General features: G+C 34.7%; 1 protein-coding gene across 10 annotated transcripts in view; it reads left to right on the top strand.

Moving 5' to 3' along the window:
- Positions 1-13,160, top strand: part of Tanc2 (tetratricopeptide repeat, ankyrin repeat and coiled-coil containing 2) — a 299,825-nt gene that overhangs the window by 85,679 nt on the left and 200,986 nt on the right. For 9 of the 10 annotated variants that reach the window (XM_075990393.1, XM_075990392.1, XM_075990391.1 and 6 more), the window contains exon 3: positions 2,639-2,710. The exons of the other annotated variant lie outside the window; for it this stretch is intronic. In XM_075990393.1, the coding sequence (XP_075846508.1) occupies positions 2,639-2,710 (72 nt within the window). The remainder of the gene's footprint in view (positions 1-2,638; positions 2,711-13,160) is intronic. 10 annotated transcript variants of the gene reach the window in all.

The raw sequence follows: 13,160 nt of genomic DNA, 5'->3' as shown, positions 1-13,160 counted from the left end.
CAATCTATGGCCTGAAACTGTGTAAATACAAAGTATCAAAATCTAAACAAACCCCTAAACTATCAAAATCTAAATAGAAACAAACATACAAATGGGAACCTAAGCGATGTGTAGGACAGAAGCAAAAGGTTAACATTTGTGCCATTGGAGTTCAAGAAGAAGAAAAATCTAAGTATGATAATAAAGTAGTATTTAATCAATGACTATCTACTTATCAAAACAAACTCATTGAACCTTAAACAGGAAAATGTAGAGACATTTATACCCAGTAACTATTGATTAATCAGTCTGCTAAAAACTAAAAACAAAGGTCTAGAAATCAATCTGAGAAAATGAAACAACAGTTACAATGATTACGAAGATTAGAGACTATGCCAATGGGCCGGGATGTCACTCAATGATAGTGTTTCACTGAGCATGCAAAAGGCCCTGCCTACCTGAGCGTAATAATCCCAGCATCCTACCTCCCATGCACAAAATAACAAAAGTGGGATATAAACAAGATTACACAACCACCAGATAGCCAGTGAAATACATTCAACTTCACTAGTTTTTTAGTGAATTAATGTCTTGTTTATGTGGTTGCTTTCAGAAGAGTATACACAGATGCCTGCACATTCACACACACATACTCATGAGCACTCATCTATGTATGTGAAGAGGCCAAACATTAAGATATCTTCCTTAATTGTTTTTCTACCTTTTTTTGCAACAAGGTGTCCAGTTTAACTGGAACCTCACTGTTTTAGCTAGGCTGGCTGGTGACTGAGCCCTCAGGGTTGGCATGCCTCTGCCCATTCAATGCTACAGTTAATAGGCATGTACCAGGCTTTTATATGGGTTCTGAGGATTCAGGTCCTTGTTCTAGTACAACAAGTACCTTACCTACTTAGCCATTGTTTCACTATTAAAAAGAGAAATACAAGTTAGAAGTCTGTAAGATTTGGGGTCATATTGGATATTAATTCATGAACTTTGTAGTGGAATAATTCCTAGAGGGTTAAAAACAACAACAACAAAAACAACAAATTCTAACTTTGAATTGGTCAGTTAAAATATCCAGCTTTGTCAAGTGTGGTGTATGCCTTTAATCCCAGCACTCAGAGGCAGGCAGATCTCTGAGTTTAAGGCCAGCTTGGTCTACAAAGTGAATTCAGGACAGCCTGGCTATGGCAGTATTGCATCTTACAATAAGAGGCAGACATGAACGCACATTAAACTTTTCAGTTAGGATGGAGAGTAGAGAACATGAAGTTCAGATAAGAAATCATTTTGGGAACACTGCACCAGGTGCAGGTTTAAATGGCAGACAGACCAGTAAGGAAGAGATTGCAATAACTGAAGAGTGTGTGGTAATGGTTTAGATGAAAATAGTGTAGTAAAAACAGAGGGTGTACATTCAATTTGAAGGAAAGGCATGGTGACTCTCAGTTGTGGTCTACCTAGCTATAGCTGGTGGTAGCACTTGGTCCAAGAGGAACATGTGGAATTGTGGGAAGAGCTTTAGGGTGTGGTTCTGACCATGTGGTGTTTTAGATGGCTGGCGGCATTCCAGGTAGATGGAATGGACAGCATCAGTTATGTGGGGCTAAAGCTCAGTGGAGAGACTTAAGCTAGGGAAACATTCATGAAAGGATAGACTAGATGGGAGGAGCATTTTAAACCCAGCCTTGATAATTTTTATTTTATTTAGCTGAGAATAATAAGTTAAAGCAAGGCTGGGGATAGTTCAGTCAGTAAGACATGCTTGCCTTACAAGCACAAAGACCTGAATTTTATCCCTAGATCACATGTGAAAGAAACAAACAAAAAGAGTAATGCTTTTAAAACCTGCTTATAGTTGTTACTTCTTGTTCCTATTAAGTTAGAAGTAAGTGATTACATAAAATAAAGTAAGCTGCTGAATCTTTAGTACCTTTTACATTTAATCGAAGTAAGAAGAAGTTGTAGGTTTAACTTTATTTAGTCTGATTTATTTGTTTGCTATTTAACTCAGGCTGACCTGGTACTCTATGTTCAGGTTTACTTGAAGCAATTAATCTCTCTACATTCCCTCTGCACCAGCCTCCTGTGTCCTGGGAGTATAGACATGTGCCACCAAGTGTAGATTTTAGGCTGTTTTGTTTTGTTTTAATTTTGCATATGCTTTACGGAATTCCTAATCTATTAATTTTATTTTGTGATTTATTTATGATGATATATAAGACAAAGTGGAATTATTTATGAATGTAAATTTTTTGTAGCTTTTTGAAAATTTTAGAAAGAGGTATATACAATCCTTGAAATTATTTGACGTATTTTAGGCAACAATTGTATATCATTTAGACATTGTTTTTGGTCGGGTCTTCTAAGCTATAATGCTGTGAATGAATTTCAGAATCAACAAAATTCCCTCATTTCTTCATGTGTTTGTATGGTGGAGGCAAAAAGCACTTTTCCCTCCATTGAGCTTTTGTAAGTCCCTCCCCACAAAAATAAGGACAAGAGCAATTGGTTTACATAGGGAAATCCTCAAATGTTTAATGATACGAATTGTAAGAAATGAAAATAAATGATAAGCATAGTACTTTTTGATACAGATGTTACCCAAGTTAGGTCAAGCTCATTATCTCTTCATGCTGTTTTTTACTTAATGCAGATGGAGGAAGCGAGGAACCACCGGATCGAAGACAGTCGAGTGTAGATTCTCGCCAAAGCCGCTCTGGGCAAGGTAAAATTTCTTTCAGTGTCAGCTATTCTTTCATACTTCACTTGGGGACTGGGGTTTTGCGGGGCCTCTTTTAGGTATTGTAATTTCTTATTTAGAGTTTATTGATTAATCAAATGGGGCCTTATGTCATTTTTAAAATGATATTAATACTTAATTTTTTCCAACATTAATGATAAATGTCTAGATATTAATTTTGGAAAGTATCAAAGTAAACTTTAACACCATCATTGGAGTATAGTCACATACTGGTTTTTCCTCTTCCTCTCTCCTTCTCTTTCTCTCTCCCTCCATCTCTTTCTTTCTTTTCTTTTTTATTATTTTTTAAAAGGCACAGTCTCACATATCTCAGGCTGACCTTGAACTTCTGTTCCTCTCACCTCCTCCTAAGTGATTACAGGTGTGCACCACCACACCCAGTTTACGTGGTACAGGATGGGGATTCTTCCTAGGACTTCATGAATACTAGGCCAGTAGTCTCCCAGCTGAGCTACTCCAGCCCCCACATACTGGATTTAAAATTTTTCATCAATATAATATTTGTTGTCATAACTGTCTAAGAAGAAATGGTAAAATTGTTGTATTCTTTTAGAATCTTTCTGCTTATTTCCCTTTAAGTTTTTTGTTGTTGTTGTTTATTTTGTTGCATTTAAATTAAACTTTTTTCCTGATCTGGCTACTATTCAGTTTTGTTATTTTGTGATTATAATATAATATAATTACATCATTTCAACTCCTTCCCTTTCCTTCTTCTAAACACTCTCTTATTTTTTAATACGTGTGTTTATGTGTATGTACACACTAAATAAAATCTGTTCAGTCTGTTTAATTTTACTTATATGTGTGTTTTCAGGACTGTACCAACTGGTATGCTCTTCCCTGAAGTAGACTCTTTCTCCCTTTTCCAGCATCCTTTAGTTGCCTGTAGTTCTTTGTGGAGGGTTGAGGTAAAGTGGTGTTTTCTCTCATCCACTTTGATATGTCTGTTGTTGTCGTCCTTGTTTATCTCATGTTTAGACAGTCATGTTGGTGAAGCTTTATGAACACAACTCTGATATTACCAGGAGCTGTAGTCTTCACAGTGAGATTCCTGATCCTCAGGATCTTACAATTCTTATACCCTTTCTTCTGAAATGTTTCTTGAGCCTTAGGTGTGGTAGTTGTTTTGTAGATATATTTATTAGGACTGGGCTCCATAAACTCTGCCTTGTAATTGGTTGTGATTTTCTGTAATGATCTCTTTATGTTGCAAAGAGAAGTTTTCTTGATTTAGGACCACATTGAGAATCTTTTCTGTCTTGAGGTAACCTGCTGCCTTAGCTTACTCTCTCAGACATACCCATGCTCTCTGCTCTGCTCCAGTTTAGGGCAGAGACCTCTGATGTCTTATCTTGACCCTATCCATGTGGGAGATGGGAGAAGAGCCTGACTACTTGTGCTCTACATCCTCACATTGTTGATCGTGGATGTTGCTCCTTACATTTCTCCCTTCTATGCGTAAGCCAGGCCTGATACACTGAACTGCAGTTATGCTGTTCTTCATACACCTGCTCTGGATCTGGACTTCAGTTTCCTCCATCTAATTGCATTTACTCTCTGTTTTCTATGACTTTATTTTATTATTATTTTCTGTGGTGTATATATGTTTGCCTGCATGTATGTCTGTATACCACATATGTGCCCAGTTTGTGCAGTGGGGAGATGGGGTCATTAGATCCCCTGTAACTGGAGTTCAGACAGTTATGAGCTGCCATTTGGGTGCTGGAAATCGTATCATACCTAGATGACATTATTTTCCATAAGAAAGTGCTTTACATGCTTTGATTTTCTTTTTCTTTCTGTTAGTTTGTTTTTGAGACAGGATCTTCCTATGTAGCTTGACTGACCTGAAGCTTGCTATGTGATAGACCAGAGTGGTGATGACTTGCTATGACCCTCCTGCATCTGCCTCTTTAGTGCTAGGATTTATAGACAAGCACCAAGTATGCCTGGCTATATGCTGTTGGTAATATGTATTTAGAGCTTTTGATTGTGATATTTAAGTTATGAATTTGTTATTTGTTGTATTTGGAAGATCTGAACTTACATGATAACTTACAAGAACTCTTGAAACATCTTTGTGTATAGTCCTCTTGTAATTCTGCAATTCATTCTTGCTGATATTTTTAACTGTAACACTTTTATTTTCAGGAAATTAAACTTGAAATTTGCTCTCTAGCCAATAACTCTTTATGATCTTGGGGGTGTATTAGAATTGGTGTGGGTATTTATTAGCCATATTTGTATTTCTAATGTTAATAAGCTTAAAAAACTTTTAACAAAGCTGTTGCTCTTTCATTCACCTAAAATAATCTCATCATCATCATTTTATGTTTCTCAGAGCTCATACTGACATATGCAAGGGTATATAGATATATATGTACATTCATAAATTAGTTTGAATATTTTAAAAACTGGCGTATAGTTTTGGTTTTTCTGTTCTCTTTTAAGAAGTATAGCATGGTTATTCTTACATAATGTCCTGAAATTGTTACTTAAAATTGATATATTCATATAATGTAAGTAGTCAATAATATATCCTACCACTTCTTCATCTGTGTTTTAATTTATTTGTAATAATTTATTTATAATCTTTTAAAGTTATTGTAATATCCAGTTTCAAGCATATTTTCTGTCAAAACATACTAGACTACTTAGGCATTATGATAATTTGCCTAAACAGCAATAGAAACCTTGTAGAAGTCACTTCCTACTTATCCGTATTTACAGAAGAAAAGGAATAAAAGCATGGCAGCTAAGAAGATTGAAAATTGTATTGAATGTATAGAAATATTTTGATCTAAAGTATTATCTGGATTTTTCTGATAAGAGATAATCACAAAAACCTGGGGAAAACCCTCTATAAATCTTAATGGAAAGCCATGTTGGATGGCAAAGAATGAGGAAGGAACCTATTAGTAAAGCCTAAAGTAATATTATTATAGAATCTATATGTGTTTTATTCCATTGGAGGAGCAAGTTGTATTTAATGTTTTATTCACAGTAAAAGATTAAAGAGCTGTTTCCCACAAGGGGGCAGAATAAGACAGCTTGAAAACTTAATACTATAAAATGTATATATGATAGATAAATAATCAGAAGTTACTTAAAATACATAGAATTATTGGGAAGGGGAAATTACCAAGAGCCAGAAAGGAAAGGAATGTAAACTAGGTATCAAGGATGTGATGATTTGCTTCATCAACAAAATTAAAAATATCAGTTGTAATATTTGCCACATCATAAGTTTTAAAAAGAAATAATCGTTTCCCAAGATTTGTCTGTCTTTCATACAGGGCTCTTATGAGGGAAGTTGAATGATTAAGTTATAAGAGTTAATCACCTTTTGTGTTTCTAGCCTTGGTGTTGGATGATACTTGTATCTTGCCTTCTGTAGACTGACTGAATTTTGTTTTGTATATAGAACTAAGTTTCAGGGTGCAATATGTAATCTATGGCAATGTGTAACATCTGAAATGTGACTGGTAGAAAGAATGGTGTGCTCAAAATGTACAGTGAGTGCTGAATTTTAAGTATATCTTTGTAGTCATATCAGAAATATTTACCTCTACTTATTGGAGCATTATTAATAATAGTTGCCTTAAAATCTGTTTTATAATTCCAACATCTGTACCATCTTAGAGTTTGCATCTAAGACTTTTCCCTTTCAAGTTGAGATTTTTCTGTATCTTCATATGCCAGGTTATACAGGATTGTATCCTATACATTTTTATACCATTTGCGTTTTATTTAAATTACAAAGAGAATATTGATTTTTTATGTTGATGTCTCTAATCAACCAGATTATATTCACCACATATCATAATTTTCATTTTGAGGCCTTTGTTTAATTTAAAAATTTACAAAGTTATTTGGGTAAATTCCACAAGTGATTCACTGCATTTGTAGACCAGAGTAGTGGACCAAACTGGACGCCAAAATAAGCCTGTTCCTCTATTATGTTGAATATCTCAGATACTTTTGTACAATTAACAGAAAATTTATTAATACAACCTCTTTTTATACTCCTGAGGCCATAGGTTTTTTAAAATAATCTTTTTTAGAGTTTTCATATTTTTTTGGTAAAACGTTTGACAGATTATGTTCATTAAGAAATTAGTACATTTGGTTTAAGTCTTACCCTATGGGATGCAACCCTTTTGGAGGTCGAATGACATTTTCACAGGAATTGCCTAAGACCATTGGAGAAAACTGATATTTACATTATAATTCCTAACAGTACCAAATTACAGTTAGGAAATAGCAGCGAAATGATTTTATGGTTGGGAATTACCACAACACGAGGAACTGTATTAAAGGGTTGCAGCATTAGGAAAGTTGAGAACCACTGGTCTAAGTTTTCATCTCTGTGGTTTGTTGTTGTTGTTGTGCGTGTTTCTGAAATATACCTCTAGTTGTGCTGTGCTCTGATGTATAGGAAAGAAAACAGTATTTCTTCTCTGATTCATATTTAGTCTTTGGATGATCATATGCACTTTCATTGGGAACTTATATACTCAGTTTTGTTTGGCTTTTGGTCTGGTTGCTTGCTTTTCCATTTTCTTTTTCTTCTCATCGGGTAGAACAGGATACCTAGATAGGGCTGCAGTGGAGTGTTTTCTTTCTGCTGTGTGGATGTCAGGAGTGGAGTTTGCCTTCTGCCAGTTTGAATTGAGTTCTAGTTTTGGCATGTTTTGCTATGAATTATGTGCTTTGATAGATTTCAAAATAGCTATTTTTTTCTATTCTTCTGGAAGAGCAAAGGGATTTTGACCAGTATTCTTTGTGAAAAACCTCATAAAGCATCTATAAACAAAACACAACGGAATGAGAAGGCTTCCAAAACTGGATTCCTCAGGCTTGACTCCATTGGGACTTCAACAATTCCTAATTTTCCTACCTTGTATTGAGTGAGGTACCTTTCTGAGGTTTCTGCTCTGTTAAGTCAGTACTGTGTTTTCTTGTTTGCATCTTATACTTTGGGCAAAGAAGTTTACATCATAACTTCTCAGACAAATATAAAAATACTACTGATTTTTCTAATGGTGGAAAGTCCAAATAATATTGCATCAAATGTAATATGTGTGTGTCCATATCATAATCTGGTGAGAGCACCAGGTGTTACCAATATGCAAGAAAGAGGGGGAGAGAATGGTAGAAGCAAAAAAAATGGAGTGGGGCCAGTCTTACCCTTTTATAGCAGTCTATTCTCCTGACTATTATCTTTTAACCAGTTTCTGCCAGATTATTATTAATCTTCTCACAAATGTTATGCCCCCAATCTCTGTCTACTAAGTCCTGTCTCTTAAGGGTCCTACCATCTCTTATTATTATTACATGGGGATAGTATATGGGGGACCAACCTTTTAGCATAAGAACCTTTAAGAAACAAATCATATCCAAACCATTGAAATATGGGTCTTTTGTGGATTTAATAGTTCCATTAATTTAGTGCTCATTCTTTCCAGTGCTGAATATTCTCTGGATTACAGTAATCTTATAGTAAATCTTAAAATTATATACTATAAGGCTACCACCTTTGTTTTTTATTAAAAATTATTTTGAGGCTCTCGTTTCTTTATGTGTCTACATTTTAATGTAACTTATTGATTTCTTTTTTTAAAAAAAAATCCTGTTCTCCTTGGTAGTGCTTCATAACTATAAATTACTTTTTGCCTTGAAATCTTTAGACTCATGAATATGATCTATCTTCCATTTAGATTTTTAAATTTCTCTCCACATTTGTAGTTCAGATCTGTAACTTGACTACTTGGTCCCTAGCTGCTTTGGAGATTCTAGAAATTTCAAGGAAGTAGGTCATTGGACAGGAACCCCTGGAAGGTTCTCCCTAGTCTCCAGTTACTTCTTCACTCTCTGCTTCTTGCCTGTCATGAAGTAGTGTAGGTGTCCTCTGTCACACATTCCCACCAGCCGTGATAGTCTGCCCCAAGTACATGAGCCTAACAGCTGTGCACTGAAACTTTTGCAACTGTGATCATGAGAGCACACCAGAATCTTTCCTCCTTTAAGTTATTTTCTCATATACAGAAATAACCAATACAGAAAATTGATTCCAAAGAAGTGAAGGGTGGTTGTTACGACTGAGCCTAATGTGTTGTTCTTAAGCCTTGGAACCGGTTTGCAGGAGGATTTTGCAAAGTTTGAAAGGCTATACAATTGTAACCAGACGTTACCTGGTGCTTCTAGTGGGGCCTCAGGAGACCAGAACACCAACAATAATGTGGATAACGAAGGAAAGATTCGTGGAGTTTTAGGTGAGAAGGAAGGCTCTATTGAGAATCAGACCATCTAGTAAAGAATTTGTCTAGATTTTGTGCGTGCTGAAACTTTGAGTTAAGATTAAATTGGAATTAGTGAACTAATTTGATAAAGCAAATTTTAAGATAGTGTAGCATTCAGGGTATAGATCACTACTGGCTGCTTTTAGTCAGGTTTGAAGTAAGAATTGGGAGCGACAAGTAGACTGTAACAATTTGAAAAATGTGTGTTTTGTCCAGAAAAAGAGTGTTTCAAGTGTTGTAAGGTAGGCTGTCTTGTTAAGGAGATTAGTGCCATTAAGAAAGTGAGTGCTTTGCATTGGGGTCATAGGAAAGATATGTCGAAGATTTCTCAGCAATTAGTGAGACTCCACTCTATGTAAATGTGTTAGGGTTGTTTCCTAGGTTGATAGTGAATCTACGTGTAGTTTTCATCTACATTTAGATATTTTTAGGTATTTAGATAGAAAACATATTTTCTATTTTCATTTTATTTAAAAATAACTGATCAACTCATATGCCCGTTTATTGATGGATTACTTCCTCTCTTTAAGTGTTTAATTTTTGAGCTTGTATTAAATTCTATATATTAATCCTTTGTAGGATGAATAACTAGAAAAGATTTTCTTCAATTCTATAGGATAACTCTTCACTTTTAATTGTTTACTTTGTTATGCAGAAACTTTTAAATACTATACAATCCCATTAGTTAGTTCCTGCTGATATTTCCTGAGCTATCAGTAAGGGAAAGGAGTTTAGTGTCAGTCTTTTGCATGCATATAGCTTTCCTAGCATCATTTGTTAAAGAGGCTTCTTTTTGTCAGTGTGAGTTTTTGACACCCTGATAAGAATTAGATGTTTACAACTGTGTTAGTTTATTTCTGGATATTGTCTTTGGTCTGAGTCTGTATTTGTCCCAATGTCTTGCAGTTTTTCTTATTATTCTTTTTGTGCAGAGTTTTTTAAGTATTTAAAATCTTTGTAGATCTGTATGATTTCTTTTCTATTTGCGGTTTCCCCCGTTTATATGAAGATTATCATTTACATTTGGATGGCATTTGCACTGAATCTATACATTGCTTTTGGTAATATAAGTCTTTTAAACAGTATTCTTCTCATCCTTCTAGTGGGTACCTTTCCATCTTCTAGTATCTTCTTCAGTTTCTTCCTTAAGTGATTTATAGTTTTCATTGCAGAGGAGTCTTTAACGTCTTCAGATTTATGGTCAGGTTTGTTGTTTCTGTTTATCTGTTTTGAATGGATTGTTTTCTGACTTAAATTTCAGTGAGTTACATATTAGTATACACAGAAACTACTTATTTTCATAGGCTGTTTTTGTTCTGCCACTTGACTAAAAACATTTATTTGTTTATTAGATGTAAATTTTCTAGATGAATCTTTTGTGTCTTTAAGTGAACAATGGTATTGTCTATAAGAAAGCATAACTTCTTCTCTTTTCTTATTTCTATCACCTTTGTATCTTTCTCTTGCATTTTGTTTTGTCCAAGAATTAAAGTACTATATGAATAAGAGTGGAAAGTAGACACCTTTATTGTGTTTCTAAATTTAAATGAAATACTTGCCATTTTTCTCCAGTGAGTTTTACATTAGCTATAAGCATCCATCTGAAACAGCCTTTGTTGTTTTACATCTAGCTCCTTTTATACTTTTGTCATAAAGGGATGTTAAAGGGTTGGTTTTTTCCTCCCTGCATCTAGGTAAACTCTCTTATGACTTTGTTTTTGGTTCTAATTATGTACTGTATTGCATTTACTGACTTGCATATGTTGACTCATCCTTGCATTATTAGAATACAGCCAATTTGATTATGCTGCATCATCTTTCTAGAATGTTGTTAATTTCAGGGTACCAGTATTTATTAAAGATTTTTACATTTATGTTCATGAAGAGGTTAGTTATACTTTTGGTTTTGGTTTTATCTTTTTGCGGGGAGGGGAGGAGGAGATAGGATTGCATTCTTTGCTCCCATAGGTCTGAAACTTAGCCCAGGATGGCCTTAAACTCATGACATTGCTCCTGTTTTACTCTCCCAAGTGCTGAGATAATAGGTATGATCTACAATGTCCTGCTTCTATGTGTGTTTGTCATTGAGGTAATGTTGGCTTTGTAAAGTGATATTGGAAGTATTCCCTCCCTTTCTATTTAATGGTCTATTAGAATTCATCGGTGTCTAGAATCTGTCTCTTTTATTTTGGGAAATGTTTAATTACTGTTTCTATCTCATTGAGGTTTGACCCGTTGTAGTTGTTTGATAGTTCATCTGTATCAAATGTTCCATTTTTTAAAGGTGTTTTATAAGTATATAAAATTCTAAATATTCCATAGTGATCCTTTGGTTCTTAGTGGCATCTGTTGTTATCCACTCTTGTTTATTTTGGTTTGTTGGAATTTGTCAATCTTTTTTATCCTTTTAAAGAGTCAGCTCTTATTTTTGTTGATCCGTTATGCTCTTCTTCTTTATAGTAAAGTTTTGTTCCATTAATTTCAGTTCTGATAATTTATTCTGTCTTTTCAGTTACTATAATAAATTTGGATTTGGCTTGCTAAAACCTTCTTGTACATCATTAGCCTATTTCACTGATTTTTTTTGTTATCACTGATTTTTTTTAAATGTATATACTCATATATCCTTTTAGAACTGTTTTCCCAATATCCCAGATATTGGTAAATGATGCTTTATTTTCATTTGGTTATAGGAATTTCAAAATTTACCCCATTACTCAAGGTCTCAATCTTATTTCAAAAGTACACTGTTCAATCCCCATGTTTGTATAGAATCTGTATACTTCCCTTGATTCTAATTTTCAGTTTCGTTCCATTGTTATCTGATGCCACAAAAATTCTTTAAATTTATTAAGACTTATATGGCCTAACCTATGTGCTTTAATTACAGCATTTTTTTTAGTTTCCTGTAATTGGGGTAGAGGTAACTCTCAGAGATACCATACACTATCAAATAAAAAGCCCAAAGCCAATTTTTGAGTCATTAGTCAGTGGGATCCCATAGACACTCCCTAACAATGCGGGATATTGCCATTACTCTTGGTTATACTCTGAAACTTGATGGTAAAACCCTATTGCTAAAAACACCACCTACATAAGTATAGGACATGGCGAAATCCAGATGGTACCAACTTGGAAGCTTCATCCCTGATAATTAGCTTTTATAGTGCTAGAAAGTGTTATACATGCTACCAGTAGAGAAAAATGATCACTGTCTTATCTGGTTGTGAACCTGGTAACAACTGCCCTGGCAGGACATGCCTGCTGATTTAGTAGTGGCACAGATGTGATTAAAATAGCCAACTACTTTCTGATTGGCTAAAGCCTGCCCTACAAGGCAGAACTCTTCCTTGGAACCGTTAATTGGGTTTTTTGTTGTTGTTTTGTTTTATTTTATTTTTATTTTTTTGCTACTGGCTAAGTCATGATCCCTAGGGGAAAACCTCATAGTAGTAATCTGTTAATAAACTATTTCCTAAGTGATCATTTGTTTGTTTTTGGGATAGGGTATCTCTTTGGAATTTTGCCTGGAACTCTCATTTTGTAGAATAGGCTGACCTTGAACTCACTGATATCCTCCTGCCTCTGCTTCCAAGTGGTGGGATTAAAGGTGTGCACTACCAGGCCCAGCAGTTACTATCTTTATGTATATAGAGTAGTTCATCCATCTCTCAGTCCTCATCAAAGAAGCTTCTTCTTATAGTAGATTGTCATTAATACAGATATTCACAACTGGTCACTGTTGACTGCTCAGTTTTAAATGGACAGCTGTGTCATACCCCATCCCTCCAAGAACTCTTTGATAATTGAAGATAAAAGTACAGAAAGATTCTAAAAACCAGGGATAGTGAGTGTCTGCAGTGAAACAATGTTTGTGAGACGTGATAGCACCACTGCATATGTTTGTTTGTTTGTTTTACTATTTGAAATAGACCATTCCACGCTGTCTTGCTTTTAGCATTTTTGGTGAGAGAGCTGATAAATTCTGATGTGTTTGCCTTTGTAAGAATTATGGAGTTACTTTCTTGTAGTTCTTAGTATTTTCTCTTTGTTTTCACCTGCTAGCATTTTAACTATTATGTGACTGTTTTAATTAGGATTTCTATTACTGT

Source organism: Microtus pennsylvanicus, chromosome 11 (genome assembly GCF_037038515.1).
Source record: "Microtus pennsylvanicus isolate mMicPen1 chromosome 11, mMicPen1.hap1, whole genome shotgun sequence".
Lineage (NCBI taxonomy): Eukaryota > Metazoa > Chordata > Mammalia > Rodentia > Cricetidae > Microtus > Microtus pennsylvanicus.
Note: the sequence above shows the minus strand (reverse complement) of the source record. Positions and strands in the feature narration are given on the sequence as shown.